The sequence below is a fragment of the Perca flavescens genome, chromosome 8, assembly GCF_004354835.1.
Source record: "Perca flavescens isolate YP-PL-M2 chromosome 8, PFLA_1.0, whole genome shotgun sequence".
NCBI lineage: Eukaryota > Metazoa > Chordata > Actinopteri > Perciformes > Percidae > Perca > Perca flavescens.
The window spans coordinates 31,029,409-31,054,384 of record NC_041338.1 but is presented as its reverse complement, the minus strand read 5'-3'; the positions used below and the strand labels follow the sequence as shown (position 1 = coordinate 31,054,384).

General features: G+C 39.9%; 1 protein-coding gene across 2 annotated transcripts in view; it reads left to right on the top strand.

The window, feature by feature from the left end:
• LOC114560674 (copine-8) overlaps positions 1-24,352 on the top strand; it is a 71,027-nt gene extending 46,675 nt beyond the window's left edge. Inside the window, exons 8-20 of one of the 2 annotated variants that reach the window (XM_028586209.1) lie at positions 1,656-1,759; positions 2,745-2,849; positions 4,361-4,402; positions 5,338-5,413; positions 8,304-8,360; positions 10,592-10,653; positions 10,928-10,974; positions 13,035-13,216; positions 17,374-17,501; positions 19,366-19,468; positions 20,461-20,518; positions 21,224-21,297; positions 21,831-24,352. In XM_028586209.1, coding sequence (XP_028442010.1) covers positions 1,656-1,759; positions 2,745-2,849; positions 4,361-4,402; positions 5,338-5,413; positions 8,304-8,360; positions 10,592-10,653; positions 10,928-10,974; positions 13,035-13,216; positions 17,374-17,501; positions 19,366-19,468; positions 20,461-20,518; positions 21,224-21,297; positions 21,831-22,043 — 1,251 coding nt within the window. In that variant the 3' untranslated portion in view covers positions 22,044-24,352. Of the gene's footprint in view, positions 1-1,655; positions 1,760-2,744; positions 2,850-4,360; positions 4,403-5,337; positions 5,414-8,303; positions 8,361-10,591; positions 10,654-10,927; positions 10,975-13,034; positions 13,217-17,373; positions 17,502-19,365; positions 19,469-20,460; positions 20,519-21,223; positions 21,298-21,830 lie in introns of those variants that run through there. The other variant, XM_028586211.1, reaches the window with a different exon arrangement.
• Positions 24,353-24,976: the final 624 nt, after the last annotated feature.

Sequence of the window (24,976 nt, the reverse complement as noted above, 5' to 3'; positions counted from 1 at the left end):
AGTCTGTTTGGTTCCCCTGTTGATTCATTTCAAATAAAACTTTCAGACTTGTCAGATACATTCCTCTTATTAGACCAACCCTCTGGTTCTTATATCTTCCAAAGTGACAAGCCTGACCCATCTGGTACTCCACACAGTTTAATCTAAAAACTCTGAATAACAAGGAGTCCTTTTTGGCTGAAATCACTTTTTTCAATTTCATACTAAATGAACTCTTATATGAATACAGACACAACGGTACATTACATACACTCAGTTTATTAGGTACACCTAGTTAAAGCTAATGCAGTCTGATACAACACTTAACACGATAAATCCAACATTTATATATTTATATCAGAGAGGAGAGACAGAATATTTGAAACACCTCGCTATAACTCAATACAATTCAACAACAGCGCAAACTAGTTGAAGCAACAAAAATGGAACATTAAAACATTCGTGATGATTTATTGCAGGGCTGTCTGTATAAGACTGCATTAGTTTTAGGTGTACCTAATAAACTGGCAAATGAGTGTACACACTCATAACCCTTTCCCCAATATCTTTATTTCACCGCTGATACTGTATTGCTTTAAGAAAGCAACAAAGACATTATTTGAGAGACACCAGCGTTGCTATAACACCAGAAATTTCATTTCAATTAGAAAGCTAAGTGTAGTTTATAAATGTGTATTTAATTAAAAGAAAATACCACTTTGCTGTTGCAAGCCAGAAGAGGCATCAAGCGCTATCACTTAACAGATACTATGCTTCATTTGAACAAGTTATGTTCACTTTAAAAGATTTATGGTAACTTTTGCTCAGAGGTTTTTGATTCTGTTCGCTCTGAACGCAAGAAAATCCACTTTTGTTGATGGTAGTAGTTGAAGTGGAATGCTTTTCAGTTCCAGACGCAGCCGACTGTTTGACGCTGTTGTTATGTCTTCAGTTGAACTTTGTGACTCTGTCTATTTAAATCCCTCTTTATTTCAAAGAGAAAACTAAATCACCTCAAACATTTGGACACTGTTAGAAAAATCCGCTATTTCTGAAAAAGTACATCGCCACGATGGTCCCATTTTATTGTTTGGTGGTGTTTTTGCCACCTTTAGATGCATCACTTCACAAAAAAATGCTTCTAGTGAAGTAATAGCAGATTTCTTTTTTCTCTTGGGTCAAAACATAAAACAGTGAATGTCACATTTTGAGAGCCTTCCTTCAAAAGTTCAAGAAATTGCTTAATCAAGAACACAGGGAAATTCATTGAAAAATAGATAATTAATTCTAGATTTAAGATAATATCATGGTGTGTCAGAGTGTGGAATTAAGCCTGATAATCTTAATTTTATCTTCTAGTGTCTGTGTTGGGGCAGATGAAGTTAAAAATTTAAGCTCCCAGAACTCAGTGGGTGAAAATATAATGTTTTCATTGATTTGTTTGTAGATGTAATCTTGAAATATTGTACCAGACCTACATTTAAGTGCTAATACAAAAATCAAAAAGGTTGTGTTGACTTTTAAATTATTCTCCAAAATGGGTCTATAACAGAATGTATCGACAGCTAATAAACAACAGTATCTAATATTACCTTGTGATAGCAAGTTGTGTGTGTTGTCTTTCCTTATGACCTGAGGCTGTGTTTCAATATTTTGGTTACTTTCTTCCTTTTAAGGAGTCGGTGATGCTGCAGTTTTGTGGCAACAAGCTGGATAAGAAGGACTTCTTCGGAAAATCTGATCCTTTTCTCGTCTTCTACCGCAGTAACGAAGACGGATCGTAAGTTGACAAGCAGCTTCCCTGTGGTATTTGTGGATGTCAATTTGCTGAATAAACAAAAGCAGCTATCTCACTTTCACACACACACATACACAGAATGTCTAGATGCTTGAAATGAATGAAAACTGAGTGATTTTTCATGCTCCAAAAAGCTCCCATGCAGAGGATATAAGGCCTAAACCGCCTATGTGATGTTACATAATGCTCCGTGCTGTATATGTGACTTACGCCGTCCAGACATTAACAGGACAAAGCAGCAGAATGAGGGATGAGCAGAGATAATAGGACAGAGTTGACAAGAGGGAAATAAAAGGAGAAAGGATGGATAAGATGGAGTTAAGTGAAAAATGTGTGTGAAGGTCGCACTTTCTTTGCACCGCAGATGCTTTTATTCAAGTCGACTTCAGCATTGTAGGGAAGACACATTCTCTTTTTGTGCAGCTGGGTATTTACTGATGCAGCCTAAATGTTCAGCTGCAGGGTATAACAGCAGCACGCTGCGGTTACAAAGAGCCAGACTAGGTGCCACATAAAAAAGAACAGGAAGCTGTTATTTCAGCCAAAGATCATGCTTTATAAAATACTTTTAGCATTGCACTCCCCTTAAAAACAAACAGAGTAGGTGCACTCAGGGTTTTGTTTTCACCTTGTTTTTGTTTGCTCTAGCATGCATATCTGCTCTGCAAGTCACATATCATGGGTTCTCTTTTGGGAAAGAAGCACAAACCAAAAGGGAGAAATTTATATTTGTATATATTTTGGTTTAATGATGGTGCCCCGCCCCTAGTTTTGCATTAATTCAATGGGAATAACGTTCCGGTTAACTGTCTTATGTAGATGAAGACCTGCCAGATGCAACTATTAACAATACATTTAAAAAACACGTTGACATTCTTTTTGACTACAAAAATGGATCACTAAATGTGATTTCAGTTAATCAGGTAAATGTGTCCTCTGTTAACAGCTTTGTGTGTCTCACTCTCAGGTATACCATCTGCCACAAAACAGAAGTAGTGAAGAACACTCTGGACCCGGTGTGGCAGGCTTTTAAAATTCCTGTCCGGGCGCTGTGTAACGGAGACTACGACAGGTACAGCAGGAGGCAAACACAAACATTACGCTGACAATGTTAACAGTAAGACTGATAGAAAAAAAGTAGAAAAAAGAGTGATTTTGATGTATAAATACTTGACATATACCTAGAAATAGCAGAACAGTTACCACAGGGACACTGTAAAAAAACTAGGAAAATATATTTTTTTATTTAACTGGAGTGCAATCAATAAGATTTTGTCTAGTGGTAGCTTTGTTTGCAAAAATAAGACATGAGGCTGCTCTTAATAGTGTTTACTTTAGCTAGTACTGACACCTTTAATTATTACAAAGTGGCTCAGGCGATGTGATGCTTAGGGCTGGGCGATATGGAGAAAATCAAATATAACAATATTTTTGGCCAAATACCTCAATATCGATACCGCAACGATATTGTAGTGTTGACTATTGGTGCTTTCACAAAATATTTACACAATGAGATTTTTGATAAATAATCATCAGTAATGTGGATATAATGACTAAGTGGGTAAAGGCAAATAATAGAACAGTTACAACAGTCTGGTAAGTTCAGAAAATGACATCACTTTACTGTAATGCAGCCTTTAAGACCAGGAAAAGACAACACTTATGCCATATTACGATATCCAAAATCTAAGACGATGTATTGTCTCATATCATGATATCGATATAATATCGATTATATTGCCCAGCTCTAGTGATGCTACGATCTAGCATTAAAAAGCTAAAGTTAGTTTCTTCTTATTAAAAGTTTCATCGGTTCCTGTATGAACTTGAAAAAAAATACCGCGACAAGGCACAACGGGAGTACCACTGTACTGTGCCTGCTGTCTTAGAAACAACTTACAGCTATGCTGTAGCAAGCTAAACGTTGCTAATGTTACAACGCATCAACACAAGTCCCCAAATTTACCAACATCCAATCGGAAGTAGGATCAGAAAACTCAGAGTTCCTCTGAAAACTCCGATCTAACTTTGTTTTTAATAATGTGCCTGAAAAAGCACAAAACCACATATCGACGTGGACAAACATGGATGCCTCACTTGAACCAAAGTTTGTCGTTTAAGGTAGTTAATGGTCATGGTCAATATACAGTGCTATATTGACCACGCACAGTGTTTTTAACACAACCAACTCTGCGATCATACAACTATCTTGAGGTCTCTGATGACATAAACACTTGCAGGTCATAAACATGGGATATTTCTCTTCATTACCTTCATGAACAGCGACATAAGACTCATTGGTTATGTCATTCTCACACAGATTTAGAACACTGGACGGCCTATTTGAGTGCTTCCTAATTATTTTTTATTCATCTTTTTCTAATTCTTTTCTTATTTGCCTGGGTCACACCAGGGTATACTGATAACAACATAAAAAAAAAACTCCCGTCTCTGCGTTACGTAGGCCTTCCACGGAGCAGTTACCAGTTTTTTTAAGCAGAAAGACTGTAAATCAGCGGTGCTAATTGGTTTTTTAATGGGATTTTCCTCCCCCTCCCTCATCCCTCTTCTCTTTCCCTACAGGAGCATTAAGGTGGAGGTGTACGACTGGGACAGAGATGGAGGGTAAGGGAAACAGTGCTTTCTTTTGTACTGTTTAGCTTGAGTGATAATGTCTGCACTGCATTGTCTGTTATAATGCCCCATTCATCTATACAGTATTATCATTCAATTGACATCCTGCTGTGAAATAAACACTGCATACATTTGCAACAAGGCCCCAGGGAAGTGTAAATGTAGTAATTACAGATGAGCTATGTATTGTGGTGACTGTATTATTTCTTTATTTATTAATCCTACATGCCATTCTAAGATATAAAGATGTTTCTCCTGATGACACTGACGCTCCGCATAAATAAAAAAACTGCCCTGAAATAAAAAGAGCATATGTGCAAAGTAGGGAAGGACATTTGGGATAGTCACAGATCCCTCTCCAAAATGTCTGTCCTCATACACCCTCTTGTTTTTCAGAGGAGATATACTGTAGAAACATGTCACTGTAGAGCCCTACATGTGACAACACCCCCTACTGCTTTAAATACACATTAACTATTAATACTGCTGGAACGGTCTTTTGACAGATAACTTCATAGAGACAGTCGGGGAATAAAGATGGGGCAGGGGCACAGTTCACCCCTCCATTGCTAATTTCACAGGCAGTTTTTGACACTTCAAGGGCGTTTTGGCCTGAGCTCCCACAAAATTCCTGACCCCGATTCCAACCCTGCTGATTATCTCCATGAAATTATGAAATTGGTTGCTACGCCCACGCCTCTGGTAACCAAGGAGCTTGTTAGTAAAACTGATTTCTTCTGTACTTTGACAATGTGAATACACTACAAAGAAATGAATCTCCAGCAGACACTTTTACTGTTATTATGGGTTCTTGGTATTATGGGCCTTTTCTTAGCTTCTGTTATTCACTTTAGTGCTTCTCACTATAATGCAGAATATGTAGGGGGGTTTTCAGTGTGGTAGTGACTGTTTTTTTTTTTGTACAGCCACGACTTTATCGGTGACTTCAGCACCAGCTACAGAGAAATGTCTAGAAGCCAGTCACAGTTCCACATCTATGAGGTGATATTCTTCACACACACACACACACACACACACACACACACACACACACACACACACACACACATTCATTCATTATCCTCTAGTCCCATTCCCTTGCTCCAACCTGACCCTAATGAAATAATAACCATAAAACCCAACCCGACTCAGACAGCCCTTTGAAGAAGTGAGGACCAGACAAAATGTTCTCACTTTCCAGAAATGTCACATCTCAAATTTTGTCCGTGCAGAGGAGATCCATACGTGATGTGGGAGCATTTTATGACACAGAGCATTAGGTGAAAAACGCTATAGTTCAGCTTTACAGCCCAGATACATACCTGCAAACTAGTTGCTTTTTGGCAAAAAATGCCGTTTTGATTAGGAAAATGTCATCCACGTGAATTTTGTAGATCCAAAGAGTTTTTATTTTTTTGGGGGGAGAGGGTCAGAGACCCGGTGCTAATAAGGCTGTAACGACCGTTATCTACCGGACAGAATTGCAGATTTTCGGTGCCTTATTTAGGTGCCACTGAAATGCCTGCACTTCTCTCTGATGCTCCGAAACGGACGTTAGAGGCAACCTAAACATCGCCGCATCTCACGCTAGTTAACACTACACTTGGCAACAGGTAACGTTAGCCTACCGTTAGCGTCTGTATTTCACTGGAGAGGAACGTATGACAGTGTGCAGCTGCCGTTGTCGGAAAAACAACCCAGATGTTGTGTTCACTTGAAACTCGCCTCACCAGCCTCGTGCTGCATTCATAGTTATTGTAAAATACCCTTTTCCCATCCAGTGGTTGTTTTTGTCGTTTAACAGGAATTTACTGGTGAAATAATGTCCCCCCACTTTTCAAAATCCCGTTTGTGCTATGTACAATAATTTGGGCAGCACGAGCTGTTTTTAAACTTACTGTTTTTAAAGTTAATTACTTCAAATTTGTTTAATATTATTTAATTTATAAGTCTCAGTGATCGGCCCCTATGTTAAACGATAAAGAAAGTAAGACATCTTTTTCATATATAAACTACCGCTAAACTGTAGGTCGGCACCTAATCTCAGCTCTTTTAGATCAAGGCTGAAGACCTTTTGATTTTAACACTCCCTTTTCTTAATTCATTTTTGTATTTAAATTTTATTTTTTATTCATTCATTATTTTATTCAGTCATTCAACTGTTTTTTTATCTGTTACCAATTTGTATGATATTTTTAACTGTGTCTTTATGTCTTGTGTAAAGCACTTTGAATCGCATTACTGCTGAATTGTGCTATACAAATAAAATTGCCTTGCCTTGCCTTGCCTACATAGTTTAGAAATATTTTTTCTAGAAGAATTTATCATTATGATCAACTTTATTATTTCCTGGATTTTGTATCACCATAGTCCCTATAAATGTATGTAGAAATGCAGGAAATGGGATTCAAATCGAAAACAGTTTTGGGCTTTTTTTTTATTTTAGCTAAGCTAGACTAGAGAATATTTGGTTGTTTTGTTCTCGCAGAAGTTTGCTGGAAGTGATGTAGGCTATTGTGACCCTGGTGCGTTTTATGTGAGTGAGCACTGAACTGGACTTTAAAAAATGAGCCTTTAAAATATTGTTACATTGTTTGCCAGCAACAGTCATTGTACCTCGTACGATTTCATGTGACAAATAAAATTGATTGATTGATATTGTAACTTAGGAGGCAATTCAGCCTTGTCTGCTTGGCTGTTTTGTTTTAATGAACACTTTACTCCTGCCGTTTTTGCTCCTGGTGTTCATTTCCACCGTTTTCGAAGAGGAAAATGACAGGAGTAACAGGCCTTTAAAAGTGACGTATTTTCTTTTTACATAAGTGCTGTGCGGTGGACATGAAGGTGGTTCATGTGATTTCCATAAAGTAACTGATAAATATTTAAATAAACTTGTGTTAAATTTTAGAACGGAATAAGTGTGCTGTTAGAAATAGCGTTCCCCTACGCTGGATCTTAGGGTTCTGCCCACATGCTAAAATCCCACTTTAAACCCTGCCTCTAGCGAGTATTTAACAGGATGCTATGCCCTGGCATCCAGTTCCTCAGAAGACTGACTTCTGTTTCTTCTTCTCATGCTCAGTGCAGTTCATTGACCTGGTCCATTCATTTCTACACCAGCTGTGTGTGAGCAAACCATAAATCACTGAAGGTCAAGAGTCAGTTAAGTTGCTTATGAAGCACAACCTAAATCACTTACTGTAGAGGCAGGAAGAGCAGGGCGTTCTCTCTCTAATCGCGTGACGTAACGTGATAACAACTCGTCAGACTCGTGTCATCTCCTCTCTTGTCAAATCAGCTCTGCGCTGGGTTTTCTCCAGACTTCCTCAACCTCCTCTTTAATCCTTTCATTCTGTTTATTTGTCATGAATGGTTTTTTTTTTTCTGCAAAACTGCTGAACATTACACATCTGAGGTACAGATTCTAGGCAAACATTGAAGGAGTGTCTGTGACATTACCCAAATTTAGCTCAAAGGACTTCAACTTTAGACAAAGTGTAAAACGCCTCGGTGCAGCTTACTGTATGTAAGTGAGGCCTGAGTGAAATACCTGTCAAAAAACATCAACACGAGAACTCAGAACTCTGAATATTCCCGTGATCAGGACACACATTATACAAAATAAAATGATCAAACTCAAACATCCTGTGGAAGAATTAAGGGACGTGAGCATTTTCTGAGAGATGTTTGAGGTTTCTAATGACATCAGTCTTTTGGAAGTAGTGTCTCGTGAAATAATATATAGTGAACACAGAAATTAAACAAAGCTAATTCCCTACTTTATTTTAATTATGCAGCTGAATAGAGGATGTCGATTGAACCAATAAGATGACATGAGTTAGGATCACCCACTGCACACTGACACACAACAAAACTTGTGTTTTCTCCACAGGTGCTAAATCCAAAGAAAAAAGGAAAGAAGAAGAAAAAGTACCAAAACTCAGGAACGGTGAGTCAACAGTTTGTGCAGTTTTAAGAAGATTTTCACTTAGGCCGGCTACACACTGGCTGCGTGGCGTGAGCGGGGCGTTTCTGTTGCGTGTCAGCTGCGTGTCAGCTGTGTGGATCTTTCTATGTCTTTACACACCAGAAACGTGTCTGACGCGGCGCTGCTGCTGCTAGCCTTGTCTGGACACATGGATGTTTCCCATTGATAAAATGAAATACCATGTTAAACATACATATATACTGATTTGATTACAGCAAAGACAACTTCGGCAGGATTGACGGCAAAATACGCGACAGAATATTTCGTTCTGTATTGACAGGTGCAATATTAGAAAATCAATTTTGTTTTTAAATTACATTCATATCTGCATTTATATCAAAATCTAAAGACTTTCAAAACATCAACATGTCATTTATTAAAATGTATTTGTATAATAATAATAATTTTTAAATTTATAATAATGTATAAAAAGCTCTAACCTGTTAACATGGGAGCCGAAATATAAACGGACACGCCACGCAGCTGACACGCTCACGCGACGCAGCCAGTGTGTAGCCGGCCTTACACTTAATTGCTAAAAGAGTTTATATGATTTATTTATGAATGTATTTTTAACCTCTGGATTGAATACAATAACAACACAGTTGACAGTCAAAACGACAGCGTCAGGGAAACGCAAATATAATATATGACATCACTTTCAAACCTCAAATTGTCCCGGTTATTTCAAACACATTTTGTTTATATGTGCCTTGAGGTTTTAACTAAATTTAGGTGCCTCCACAAATACTTATACTTGTTATTATTTATATTATATGTTTTTGCGTTATTTACACTTTTATGTCTCATTGTCTTTCATGCCAAAGAATACCTTCATATGGGGATCTTCCTGTGCCTGTAATCTTTGTTGCAACAATGAGAAATGTTCATTTAAACTCAGATTTGGTACCACACACATTGTACAGTGGAGGCTGAAAAATCCCAACTCTCAATTTAAGGCTGTAACTGCCCGGTGACCCTTACTGTAGTCTGGTTTACCAGATGTACAGTCCTGGGATAGAGCCTGACATAGCTATCCCCTTCCTTTATCTCCGCTAAATATTTAGCAAGGGCACCGTTAGCGCCGCCTAGTAAGGTTATAATTGGTTTAAAGAAATACAAACAAGCCAGTGTTTTTTCGCCGTATCCCAGAATAGATAAGCGGTGTAGCCAGAACTATCTCCGCAGCACTGACACAGCTGTGCCTATGCTTGCAAAACTAGGTGACCCAAGACCTCGAGGGGCCCCAAAATTGATTACATTTGATATTACTGCTGAAGTACAATTTCAACTGTGTCTATTATGTTATCCAACTCTAGTTCTAATAGTGCCCGCGTCGAATCTGGGTTGAACATGTATGGCCTCACTCCAACAAAATTATCAACTTCATGATTGTCTTCTTCCTCTGTTTCATGCCTGTCCGATTCGCCACTTAAGTCCTGTGGCGTCGCCGTGGCGAGAAGTCAGGCTTTCTTCCTGCAGTTCCATGTTTAGCTGCTGTCACTCTGGCTGCGGAGGGTGGAGCGTAACGCCCCAGCAGCACTATTTGCTACTTTAAACAGCAATCAATATCCGAGACAAGTCCCTCCCTAACTTTGTGTTTTTACCGGAAATGCGTAAATATGCGAAAACAAATAGCGCTGTGACTTCCGTTTCATGAGGCCTTTAATATTTTAGTTTAAAATGTAATTAAACACATGGTGCATTTTATTTCTGACGAAAAACTATCTCACTCTTTATGTTTGCATCAAATTACCTTTAACTAACTGACACAGCAAACCCATGGCCAGTTAGTATTCCAGTGTAGGAGTACTGGTTGGTTTCTGGGTCTTTGTTCAAAAATGTATGAAACTTTCATCTACACAGTATAGTTTGCCGCGGGCCCAACAGCAGGTTTTTGCCTCTGGGCCTAAACAGTTTATCCCGGCCATGCTAAACAGGTTTTGCTTGCAAGCGCTGAATCCGGAATTATTTGATTTGTGTAACACGAACTTAGCCTCATAGACGTGCTTGTGTTTGAGTGAGTTAATCAAGCTAAGCAAGCGGGCACCTGCTTTTACCACCACAACATGACACAATTAGGAATGTATGATCATTGGTTTAATCTGAGAATCCGGAGCTACATTAACAGTCTCTGTTCATACTGTAAAAAGTGATTCTCGTCTTATTCCTGCGCTTTTCCTGACTGGCAGGTCACCCTCCTGTCCTGCCTGGTGGACACTGAGCTCTCCTTCCTGGACTACATCCGAGGCGGGTAAGTTCACAATAAATGGCCGCATATGACTCTGCAGAGATGAAGCACCAGCATTACTGTCATCATTAAATCCAGAGTCCCTTGCAGTTGTGGTGTTGTAATGTGATGTGACTTCAGAGACTCAGCTGAGAGGATTATCTCTTAGCTCCAATATTAAGACTGACAGCTGCCGATAACCCGCTGCTTAATTGCTCGCTTCTGCATGCTTTAAAACATGCTGTGATATAATGTGGCGTGATTGATGGTTTCAAGTTATTTTTTTTCTCTCTTGTAGGACTCAAATTAATTTCACAGTGGCAATTGATTTCACGGCATCAAATGGTAAGTGTTTTAAAGCGTTTGCTCTTATCATTGAGATCCCTTAAGTGTATGGAACAGATAAAACGTTGGTGGTTAACACTCTGATTTTTTATTTGATATGAACTCCTTAGTGGTTCCTTATCAGTCAGTTTTAATTGACTTATTCTAATAACACTTCACAGAAAAAAGGCAAAGCAGATGAAAGTTGGACAATTATTTGAAAACTATCCCGTTTGGAGTTCTCTATTAACCACAATTTGTACAATTTGTGCCTCAGTGTAGACGGAAACTGATTACACCCACATTTGATCAAATTTCCAATTCAGATCGTTGTCGCCATGTAGTCAGTTTTGATGAAGCCTGTACATTTATTAAGTGACAACAATTTAATGAAAAACAAGCAAAACGAGCAATTCTGCACAGAAGACCTTCTCACAGATGAGTGATGTTCTCATTTTAGTGAGATATGATTAGTAAGTTAATATAGGTAATACAATATTGGAGACATCATCATGTCACAGGAGAAATGGGTGGCTTTCGTTCCTGCCATCAAATAAGTTTTCCACATCCCCGTCCGATATTATGCAGATAATTACGTCATTTCGTTTGTTTGTTGGAAATTGGGAACATGCTGAAGTTGTGTCAGAATATAACAACTTTCTCATGTCTTTTATAATATTGCACAAAGCAGTCCTTACACATTCATTGCAAATCAAAGGACAAGTATTAAGTATTGGCTGTGTAATCTGAGCCTGATGTATCTTGCTACTCTGAGCCATAGAGCTCCATTACAGAGTGCTGTAGGGATGATGCATTTTTGTTAGCCAACCAGAAGTTAGTTTTGCCCTGGTTCCCTCGACAAAAAAGCATTGGGATTTTTACTTTGGATTATTTCAGAAAATAAACTCTGTGGCAAACAAAAGGTTATGAGACGTTTTGTCCAGCGATTTTCACAAATGATTTCACTGCAGTTGTATGTGACGAATAAGAATAAAGTTTCTGTTTTTCTGTTCAATAGCTTCCAAGTGATTTCACGTCCTTGGCATGATGACGTTTAATGTCCCCAACAACCTCTGTTTTCTCATTTAACCACTCATTAGCAATTAGCTAGCATTAGCAGATATTTACTAATGTATTTTATGTCATAGAACAAAACGTGAGAATCTCGTAAGCTTGTGTTAACCACAGACCTTATTTCCGGCATCTAACCAAAAACCCATTCGTAAACCCATTGACTTTGAGACGAGAGACCCTGAAGTGAAAATATGCTAACTAATTTATGGATTTTAGGACTCATTGCTGCAGCACTCTATTGTTCAATAAACCATTAAAGATGCAACGTTACACTGGGTAACATGTTCTTTTTTATGATGAACATGGGAGCTGTAGTTTATTTTGATTAAATCCCTCATATACTGTCATGCATGCTGCAAATACTCAACCAGAGCATCAAAAGTGTATTCATCTGCAGCTGAATTGTGGTTAAAATTTTTGGATTTCCTTACATGTATTCATCTTTATCTGTTCTTAATTCCCCGTTGTGGCCAAAAATGAAAGACAAACCAAAATGTAGCTTTCGTTTTTACCATTTGTGTCATTCTTTGTTTGTCGTTTTGAGTTTCAAAAGAAAGAAGAAGAAAGAGTAGTTTTTTTTTGCAAATTACAATTTTTTATCAGACGATCCTGCGTGATTTCTGAGTAATTGCATGTCATTTCATTCGTTTATGACAGTGGGAGAGAAGTTTTTAAAGGGTCAGCAGGTCACTGTAGCTCATCATCTTGTTAGTGTTGTTGCGAAATTGCAACAGTGGCTTCATGTAACTTAGCTTTACTGAAAGAAATTGCGGTTTCTCACACCACCCACTGAGGTTTGAGGCAACCAGTAAGATTATTTCTGCCTCCACTGCAGCTGTGCCTTAGAGAAATGTTTGTGTAACTAAAACTCCAGTCTGCGTTTTAACCCCCTTCCACCCACTCCCCTTTCTTTTTATTTTCATATGAGTCACAGCCCAGGGGGAGCAGGCATAATTACAGTTTGATGCTGATGTGTGTTTTACTGTGTTGAACCATTCGGGTCCCAGGCAACCCGTCCCAGCCCACCTCGCTCCATTACATGAGCCCATACCAGCTGAACGACTACGCCATGGCACTGCGGGCCGTCGGAGAGATCATCCAGGACTACGACAGCGACAAGATGTTTCCTGCACTGGGTTTTGGTGCCAAGCTTCCCCCAGACGGACGGGTCTCGCACGAGTTTGCCCTGGTGAGGAAACAACTTTCTCCCATCATTTGCATCATCCAAACATCCAGCTATCCACACAAATCTTCCAATCATTTATCCTTCCAAATATAGGTACATGCTGCTTCTCTACATAAACCTACGTAAAACATGCAAATACCTCTTCATTTATTTACCTTAACCAAACAAAACCATGAGGAAGAAGAGGCCATCACCAGGTCAGATTTGGCAGGAAGTTGCAGTATTGATTTACAGCATAAAATACTGCTTTATGGCACAAAGCAGGGAAGTGACACTGTTCTTCCAGTGCTTATAATGCTAATATTTCTTGAAATGTTGAATAATGGAAGTAGGAAAATACAAATGAAACACAACTCCACAGCCTTGCAGCTCTGTGAGGCTGTACGTACAATAGGCATCGTTTTGCTTTGGACAAAGTCATGAGGATACATTGTCTGGGAACCATGAATGTCTGTTTAAAATTGTGTGCTAATCCATTTGGTAGATGTGGACGTATTTGATCATAGATAATTGAAAATGTTGACCTGCCGTTGGCACTAAAGAAAAAGTCAGTTATTTGGGATTTATTTTCTAGGAAACATTAATGTCTGTACCAAATTTCATGGCAATCCATTTTATAGTTTAGATATTTATCGTTAAATATTAAGTTAAATCAAAGACAATTTCTTTGGAAATTTCATTTAAAATGTGGTGCTAATTTGAACAACATTAAGATTAGGACTGGCAGTATAAAAACAAATTTGGATTGTTCTCAGACTGCTGTTGAATATGGCACTGAGCATAACTTGTAATGGCTTCAATGCCAGCTGGCGGAAGCTTGTCTGTCACAGTGAGCGCACATGCAACTTGCATGTTTATCAAGACAAGTTGTTAACATAAAATTATACCAGAACTATGTAAAAAATATATATATATATCTGGTAAAGTAAACTGAAAACACACAGCATGTAGCAAGTCACTCTCATACACAGATGACCAGTTACTGTAAAGGCAACGGTTTATTGGTGGGTGGTAAACGCTACAACAAATTCAGCCAACCAGTCTGCACACACTTTGGTGATGGAAGCCAAATGAGCTGTTTAAGTTTTGGCTGTACACACACCATGTCTATTTTTTAATCTATGTACTGTTGGTCAAAGTCCTACTAAAGTAACAAAGATAGTTTCATTTCTTTATGGAAATTTAATCAAGATATAATAACACAGTAAGCATTAAGGATCTGGATTAGCTGTGTCCTCCATTCAACACCATTAGCATTCAACCATGCATCTTTTTTATCTTCATCTTCCACCCACCCACCCATCCATCCATCCATCCATCCATCCATCCAGCCACACCACACCGCTTAGCCAATGTCAAGTACCTCGGGGCTCTAGACATCCTGATCACTCCTCAGCCACACATAATCCTCTCCCTGGTCTAAAGTCACTTCCAGATGTTGCTCCAGAGGCATTTACAGCCATTACAGCTGCTCAGCATTGGATAACAGCCTTCCCAGAGGCGCCAAACCTCAAGACAAGGCGCATATGCATTAATCTAACCATTAAAGATTTAACTTAGTCAGCTCTTAAAGAGGAAGGCTGCAGCTGCGTAGCCGCAGTGGGAGAAAGCCACCACTGAATCTGACGTAATTATTCAAGCTCCATTTACAAAGCAAAGGAGTCTCATGTGCACAGTTTGTACTCAACCAAGCAGAGTTAGTCAAGATGGTTTCATACTGAGATAATTAGAAAGCCCAAAACATATGGGTATCTTAAATAATGAAATGTTTGCTTCTTTGTGAGTTTCTTTTGGATATCTTAAAACCAGTCAACCAGACATCAATTTTGATATTTGTTTTTCAAAGGATGCGGAGGCTGCAGAAATACAAAAACACTGCAACAACTCTGGTTCAACATCTTAAAAACAAGGATTTACTTTAGAAGCCAGTTGATGAGCTTCTCTTCGACAAACTCATTTAAAGAGAAATTATCATCATCTTTTGTCTTCTTGTAACCTCTATTGCAAACAAATTGTATCTTACCACAATTGATAGGACCACAATGCTTTTCATGGTATCACTTCCTCATGCAGAGTTAAAAATGTGAAATGGCTCGCCCCAGGATATTCTTTACTGTTGTGCTGCAACAAGAGAATCAGACATTTCCCTGAAATTATAAGTAAAATGTTTCATAATTGGATTAAACATCCTTAAGGTCTTCCAAACCTCTAGTACCTCTTATAATAGGTAATATATTTTGATAATATTGGAGCATTATTGATGTTTTGGCCCTCGGGTGGCCATTTTTTATGTCTGAGTATGCATGTAATCCTGTTATCCTGTAATTTGCAGCCAAAACAAGCCTGTTTTGAAAATAAAATGTTATTCCATCCCAGCTCTTTTCTCATAAAGGGATATCAAATCTTATATTTATCTTTATATATGTATAAAAACAAATTCTCCTTCAGGGTGGTACTCTTCTTATTCATCTTAGCTCCACTGTCTCTGAATATCAAAACAAACTATATTCAATTTCATTTTAACTTTGATGCATAGTGTTAAAATGTCTGTACAGTAGATCCCGGTTGTACCACAGAGATGTAATTCAAGTTATTCTAAATGCCCTTGAATATATTTAACACATTTTTCAAAATATTAGCTGGCTGACGTTAAATCAATGACGGTGACTCGCTGTATGTAAACTAACTGTTACCTGGTGGTGTATAGAGAACACCTAAATCAGGAAAGTAGCTAAATATACTCCAGACAAACAGCATCATCCTGAAGGAGAAAAGCTTGTGAGGTTTTGCTTTTTTTAGAGTTCCAGAAATGACATTAAAGTGTAATCAAACTCATAGACAACAGAATAAGGCCATTGACTTTTGATTTGCTTTGGTACACAAGTAAAATAACATCCTGCCTGTGTCTTCATCTTAATTAAGGTAAGAAAAAGAAATAAAGGTTCAAAGCGGGATTAATAAAGACAAAAGGCTTTCTTGACTCTGCCGAATTGTGTTGCAGCAGCTGTAAAGAGATCATTAATGCAAATGTTATCCCTGATTTAACAAAGCTTGTACTGACAGGGATTAGTAGGCAAAGATAATCATTTTGGAGTTGGCTGTTAAACATCAACTTTTCTTCAAGCTTATAAATCCCCCATTAAAAATACATAATTTTATATAGTTGCAAAATTATGGCCTTCGTAATTTTAAATGACATGAGATACTAAAAGGGTATAATATGCAGTGCTTTCATCAAAAAGCAATGTATAGACTAATACAAAAGTAATCCCTCTCAATCATCATTCATGACCCAGTAGAAGTGTGTGTGTCTGTATCAGCAGAGACCCTGCCTCTGCCTGCATTTTCTCTTTTCTTTGTATTTTGCTGTGTGTGGGACGTTTCTGGGCGGTAACTAAGAGCCTTTGGGCCCCATGTGTGTGGTTTAACCTCCAACCAATAACAACACGCAGAGTGTGTAGCCTGTTCTCATTCCCAACCGCCACTTTGCCCCTCAGCGTCTCATATTTAAGGCCCCCCTCGAAAATGCGATGATTCATCTTTCTAATAAATAAATAAATATCAACATACTAGAATAACTGACACAGACACACAGAAACAAATATTGAATTATCACTGCAAAACAATAGGAAAACAGTCTTTTATTGCTCCCTCTCTTCATTTACTCTCTTGCTTGCTTGACCACCGCTGTAGGCTCTCTCTCTCTCTCTCTCTCTCTCTCTCTCTCTCTCTCTCTCTCCCTGGCCGTTGAGTCAGAGAGGAAGGGCTAACTTTGAGCGCTGTGTTTACAAAGTAAAGTCATCCTCACTAAATATTCTACCTTCAATGGATCTTTACTAGGAAGCTGACTCCACACATCAAATCCAGTATAGTGTCAGCTTGCCAAAGCCCCTACCCACTAGTTATACCCAAGCTGCTATGAGAGCAAAGTCATAAATATGTGTTATATGCGTTTATGGCTATTGTTATCTATCTTGTAAAATCTAGTCAAAACAAGTTTCTCACAAGTGTATCTCAAGAAATTGAGCCACCCCAAGGTTTTCTAATCTTTACGGCTAGACAGTCTGAATCTTCTCTCAGAGCACTTTAGAAATGTTACATCTACATTTCAGTACTTTTCTGCCACACTTATTAACGGTTTTGTCTTTGTTTTTGTGCAGAATGGTAATCCACAGAACCCATACTGCAGTGGTATCGAGGGGGTGATGGAGGCCTATTACCAGAGTCTCAAGTCTGTGCGTCTTTACGGACCCACCCACTTCTCCCCTGTTATTAACCATGTGGCCAGGTAGGTCCACTACAATCACAACCAGGGACGTGGAAACATGTAGGCTGATACACACGCAAATGTCATGGAGCACACCGGGGAAATTGAAGCCATGTGTGTGGGCTGCTGGACAGCGATCTGTGACGCAAAGGGAGAGATTAAAATAAATGTGCTAATAGCTCCATCACCTAAAGAGAATCAATAATCACGGTGGTGGTTTGGACAGCTGGAACAGTCCTTTAGTAGGTGACCAGTCTGCAGGATGACTGATGGGCTGCTTTAAGGCTGTGCTGCAGCACAAGTCACCACAGAAATCTGACAAAATAGAAAATACCAGTACACAGTACAAGAAACAGTGCTGTGAATAACAGTAAATGTCTCACCACCCACCATTTCACAAATAAACAGTAAATGAATCCTTATACAGTAGATATCCTTACAAGTAGAAAATACGTACAAGTGCTTCACTATTAAAAAGACCATTAACGTGAGACATGTGGGTCCTCAAGTGCAGTTAAATTTTTATTGGAGCAACAAATTATATAAAAAGCTCTCCCCCTATTTTAAATATTTACTACCAGAAACTGTAAGAAGCACTTTCTCAATTTACTCAAATAGACTGATAAAAAGTAATGTGCTGTTTTGTAGTACAGTATTTTCCAACTTCCACCTGACGTTCCCTGTTGCCAGATCTTGTCTCATGATCCTCAAGACTGACTGTGTGTGCCGGCCGCCCACTCACCCTGAGAATAGCTGCATTGTTCAGCGCTCACGTCTGATGATGATGATGATGATGATGATGATGTTTTATTGTCAGAACAAGTCTGACATTTTTTCTTGCATCCCAGTTAGCATCTGACTAAAAACTAGGAAGACATGGCTAAAGAAAAAAGAAATTACAGTCACGTCAGATTCCTAATTGTCTGTCTTGACTGCGTGTGCGTAAGAGTGTTTTCACTCTGGTTACATAACAGAAAACTGCTTTAAGTGTTAGTTTAGAGCTAATAAATAGACCTGACTCTAAGGTCTATCAGTCTATTTAAAGCATAAACCATACTGTTTTCAATACATCCTGTTTAAAATGTTAAAAAACAGCTTTTTTTTAATAGAATAAAACACATAACACATAACTATGTACTTAATGCTTTAAATTCTGAAAATCTTACATACTTATTTTGCATGACATACATTATTTGGGCACAGCACCAATACTAACACTGTAATTGGACCATTATCCTCAATGAAATTGTTTTTATTGATCACTGAGGGGCAATAGCCTAATATTGTACACTGTAATAAGGTAATTGCAGAAGCAATGAATGTGATTTGAGACAAGGGTGCAATATAAGGTTACTCCAGCAAGTTAATTACATACTCCCATAAAGTGGTGATATCCTGACTTTTAGTCCCGAGTATGGGTCAAGCTCCAAAAACAATGGATCCTACAATTCCCACAAAGCCACACTTCTTTTTACTGTAGATCCTCCCGAATGTCTTAAAACTCTGCCTTCAGTTTATAACTCAGGCTTTCTGTTAAAAAAAATGTTTAGCCTCCAAGCTTAAGCCAACATAATGTGATGACGTCCTTAGAGTTATTTTCTCAGACTTTAGAAAGCTCTTCCAGAGTCACAGAAGACAATTTACAGCTGTTTCAAAGGCTGAGTAGTACTCCCCGTGACCAGTTAATTGGTCTTGATGTGTCAAATCAGCGGAGTGTCCTTTCTAAATGACATAGAGAGGCAGATTTCAGCAGAAAAGAAAACTCAGAATATCCTTTTTAATGTTAATATAATGTTAAAAGAAGTGCCGTCTTTCTGTCTGCCTCTCTTTTATTTCTTTTGCTCATTTGACCCCCTCCCCATCCCCCCCCCTCTCTCCATGCCAGGTATGCGTCAGCGGTGACGGACGGCTCACAGTACTTCATCCTGCTCATCATCTCTGACGGCGTGATCACGGACATGGCACAGACCAAGGAGTCCATAGTCAATGTACACTTTTAGATATAAACTCAATCTATGTACTGTATGTATGTATGCTTTAAAAAAAAAAAAAATTTACAGTATCATGGACATCAGCAGTCCATGTACTGTATGCTCATATTAATTCAGTTAATTTACTGTCAAACATCTGAGAACCCCTGGAGGTCCAGCTATGATGAAGCAACTAACGGAGATTCTAATAAACCAACACGCAAACAATAAGAATATGTAAAGCTGTCTTCTTTTAGTGCTTCCCTCTCTCTTTCTTTCCCTCATCTTCACTAATGAGAGGAGTGAGGGAAGAGGGGGGGAGGGAGTCATTCCCCTAACAATTTTTTCATGCCTTTTTATGCCTCTTGATGCTCTGCATCACACAGCCTCTCCTAGCCCCCTCCCCAACGCCTCTATGGGATGTAATGTTATTGTAAAGTACGATTTTTAGAGTAATTACTGTATTTAGTAGCCCGCTGAATATCCATGCCCCTCATAAGATCCATGCCCCTCATATCTCAAGCAATTTGGGCATCCATCTAATAACCACTGGAAGTTATGAAACAATAAAAAACCCTCAATCATCCTTCATCACTCGAACTGTACTTTGCTGTCCCACTCAGCTAAGATTTAATAAACAATATTGCGATGCAGGGCGGCTGCAGCTCCGGGCAGGGAAAGATGTAAATGGGAGTAATTTTTAAGCTGTCAAGCTTTGGGAGATTTAGACAAAGTTGTAGATGCATGAAATTAGAACTCTGGCCGGACGAGAGGCTTTATGAAACAAGCTGCAGAGGGATTTGGACACACCCTGTCTGTCTTAACAATAGCACTTCATTTTGCTGTTGAGCTACCATTCTATGGGTTGTTAGCTTAGTTAGTACAGTAATTCGCGGGGGTATTTCACTTATAGCCTGTGGCGTTCAAGATAGCAAATGGTGAAAAGAATGAGCGTTGCTTCTTTCCCCGCCTTTGATGAGCCTATTTTGTCTCTTTCCACCCTTTTACAGGCTGCGTCTTTGCCCATGTCAATTATAATAGTTGGGGTTGGACCAGCGGAATTTGACGGTAGGCAGGTGCTTTTGTGTGTGTTTATTTGCATGTGGTAATCCTTTGCCTTCATTCTACTTCCTATCTCGCCTCCTACATGGTTCAACCCTTCCTTGTGCAGCTCTTTTCTTCTCTCCTCCATTCTCCTTCCCCTTAATTCCCTTCCTCCTCCTCCTCCTCCTCCTCCTCCTCCACTGACTCTGAGGTTAAGTGGATGTGAAAATTCTCATTTATCAGACTAAAGGTGGTGCTTTTCTTTTTTTTGTTAATGGACGATGGCCACGTTTCTCACCTCTCTCCTGTGTTGTCATGTTTACAATTTACGGAGCAGTCCTGTGTAAAAACAAGCTCACTCACGATGAGCAATTAGCCCGCAAAGTCAACGGGATTCAACAATTGTCACGCTTATGAAGTCAGTGTGCATGGTTGAATGATGTCCCCGTGGTGCACATCGCTGGCTCTGCTTACACATATTCTACCATGTTTCATGTGTACGGTTGTGTGCAACTCACGGCCCGATGGCTTCACGCTCAGCGACGCAAATTCTGTGTACTCATGCCACGTTTGGCATTACCAACACTCCAAGGAAATGTAACCCAGTGGCACGCTAATGGCTTCAGCAGATTAAAACACACAAACTGCATGCCGTGTTTGCTCAGCGTAGCTTTGACATGGCTGTTGGAGTCTCCTGACAGAGTGTAACCGATGTGCTTCCCTCCTCAGAAATGATCGAGCTGGATGGGGACGAGGAGAGGGTCTCATCCCAAGGACGATATGCAGAGAGGGACATTGTTCAGGTACAGAGTATTCCCGAAGAAGACATGGCTGGCTGGCTGGCTGGCTGGCTGGCTGTGAGACTGTTACTCAGCAGAATGTCTTCACAGAAATGTGGGATTTATCATTAAATGGAGAAGGTCATGGTGCTTTACCCTCCTCTGTGCTCTTGTTCTCGGTTTGCCATTTCTCTATCTTTTTCTCCCGCTGTCTTGTTCCTTTTAAACTATATCTATCTTTTCCTCTGCGTCCTTTTCATTCTGTTCTTTTCTTTTAATTTCTCTTACCTGATATTTTATCTGACCATATCCTCTCCTCTCCTTGTTTCCTCTTCTCTCCTCTCCTGTTTCCTTTTCTCTCCTCTCGTTTCCTCTCTCTCTTGTTTTCTCTCCTTACCTTGTTTTCCCTCCTCTCCTCATCTCCTCTTCCTGTCTCCTCTCTTTGTTTCCTCTGCTCTCCTTGTTTCCTCTCCTCTCATTTTTTCCTTTCCTTGTCTTCTCTCTTTGTTTCCTCTCCTCTAACTGCTTCCTCTCCTTGTTTTCTCTCCTCTCCACAGTTTGTTCCTTTCAGAGACTACATCGACAGACGGGGAAGCCACATCCTCAGCATGGCTCGCCTGGCTAAAGAAGTGCTTGCCGAAATCCCGGACCAGTTCCTTTCCTACATGAGGACCCGAGGGATCAAACCCGGCCCCCTGCCACCTCCTTACGCCCCCTGTCCACCACCGGCTGTCCACCCCCTCCTTTGCAGACGGGTAAGCAGGATCTAAAGGCAGAGGCCTCGCTCCAACGCCGGCCAGCCGACTCTACTGGTCTCTCCTCTCCTCTCTCTGCTTCTTCTTCTTCCTACTCTTCACTGGAAGCTATTGAGCACACGGCGAACCTCGCTCGCTCTCTCATGTTGCACTTTCGGGAAGATTTTTCCATGAGCTGAAGGCATGATGTGGATAACCTTAAGTGTAATGCTTCCACTTTTTAGAAGACGGGACTTTTCCCTTAGTGGACAAAGGTGGGGGTTTCGAAGGGTCTTGGTGGGGGTCTGAGATCACCTACCTCCACCAGGAAGCGTGGACAGGACAGAAACGGACCACTTGAAGCTGTCAGACCGAACGGGTCCATACCGCCGAGGCCCTTTTTGGAAACACTGTTCATCGGCTATTTCTATTTCCACTTCCTCTATCTTTCACAAAATCATGTCGTTCAATATATAAATGTTTACAAAACTGAGGACTGGAGTGGAGAATTTTTTTCAGGAGGAAATTTATACCGATCAATGTGAAAACCTTTTAGATTCCTATTTTTTCGGCTGCAGAAACTGGAGGTTGTGACTTTGTACAAAAAATACGTTTCTGGCACCTAGTGCCACATCAGAGTGTACATTTGTTTGTTATTAATAAATGGAGCATGTGCTAGTTTAAGAGAAGCATGCACTGTTGTCCTGCACTCAGGGCTTTGTCCCTCCCACACAAACCCCTTCTTCACCATCTCACCACCACTGCCATGTTCCATTACGAACAAACCCATCACCCACCTGAAATCTTCCCACGCTCCTACCTTCTGCTCCGTCCACCTGCCTTGACTCAAAAGGAAGCTGTGCTCCCTGGGAGTCTGGTCAAATCAAATGCAGCAGGGACTTTAACCAGCCTTACTTTTTTGTCAGAAAACATTTACAGGCACCGTGTCCACCGTGGGTTCTGGAAATGTGGATCTCCAAGCCCAGAAGTCAAAAACACACATCTCACTACCGAACCTGACTGTGTCTTTTCATTTTAATAGAACAACATTCTTCAGAAGCATTTTTTGTTTTGTTTTACGTCTCTCTACCTCTCACTTTGTTTAGAATTGCCGGAAAAAAAAGGTTGTTTAAATAACAAAGTGTTGGTGTGTCAGTCTGTCGAGTTCACAGTTTTACCTTTCTCACATTTACTTTTCTTCATAAAATATGTGCCAAATTGTAGGTTGAGAATTATAGCACTTTGGTAGCTATCAGATCAGGTTACTCACACCTTTGTGTTAGCAACACACTGTGAATATGTGCACAGAAAACAGTTAATCAACACACCAAAATGCAAAGATGCTTTTATTTTCCCAGCTATTCATTTGGATCAAAGAAGTGACTCAGTGTGTTTAGATGCAGTTTAAAAAAAACAGATTATATTAGGGTTAAGGCAATACCCCGATTTCTCAAATGCCATGTAAACACCTCACCTCAGTTAAAATCGGAGTTCTCATAACCCGGTTAACAGAGGTAGAGAACTCCTTCAGTAACCGGGGTATCCCTTCATGTACTGTATACACCTTAACTGGGCTATGATCGGTTTAAGCGTCTGCGCAGGCTTCAACTGCCCCTCCCCACTCCGCTGGAGTGCATTTTGAACCGGACATAATTCGTCAGCGCGCTGTGAGCATGGATGTATTAAGAGAACAGCTGTGAGTCGTAGTCATTGCTGTGACACCATACAACAAAACAGCATTGCCATAATCATCGGGCCATCGGCAGCAAAGAGCCTGTGGTCCATCTGGTTTACTCCCCGCTAAGGCAGCAGTGAACTCCGGTAGATGGCTAAACCGATTGTCCATCTCCGGGGCTGTCAACGCTGTGGCTCAGCAAAAAAGTGGAGGGACCGAGCAGCTCCCGCTGCGGCCATTGGCTAACTTTAATATTAAATAGCTAACAAAGTTACTTTGCTAATTCTACCTGACACTGGTTACAGAGTCAGAGTTATGAAGTTGTTCAATTTGACTAATTTAGTGATTGGTTTGTGTAATTTTGACATAGGTCAACCGGAAGAAAAAGCCAGTTGTGCGTTGGCAGAGCACCACCTACTCTACCGGAGGTAGAGTTACTCCTGTCATTCTTCCTATTCTTCCCCGCTCTTGTATACGGGGAGAACTGGCATTACCCGAAGATCATACCCTGGTTACTGCTATGCATGTAAACGCACTGACAGTGTGCACATTTTGTAGTTCCATGTTGAATAACAATATTGTAACTAAAAGCCTGTAATTATCAGTAACACGTAAGGTTTAGTAGCAGGTAGCTAGTCACCTTAAAGGACAAATCCAGCGCAAAATGAACCTAGGGGTTAAAAACACAAATGTACTGAGTCGACCATTCTCTGGGATAGGTTTTCATGCTAATCGAATGTGACCAGTTTTATCACAAACCGCTAATTAGCTTATAACGCTAGTCGTCGGGGCAAGGGTAAAGTAAAAAGAAACTGCTATTTCTATACCACTAACAAGGCTCAAAATAGCACCACACTTCCACGGTAGACTAATGAGGGTCCCTACATGCAAACCGAAGCATTAAGAACTTTTTAAGTGCACAGACAGTTTATTAAAAAGATAGTTTATGCCATGTAAACACCTCACCTCAGTTAAAATCGGAGTTCTCATAACCCGGTTAACAGAGTTAAGGGTTACTGGTTGCACGGCATTCGTGTAACCAGTGTACATGTAGGGACCCTCATTATGCTACCGTGGAAGTGTGGTGCTATTTTGAGCCTTGTCAGTGGTATAGAAATAGCAATTTCTTTTTACTTTACCCATGCCCCGACGACTAGCATTATAAGCTAATTAGCGGTTAGCAATAGAACTGGTCACATTCGATTACACACGAGTGTTATTAAGCCCTAGGTTCATTTTGCGCCGGAATTGTCCTTTAAAGGAACAGTCACCAGAAAAAAAAAAACAATGTTTT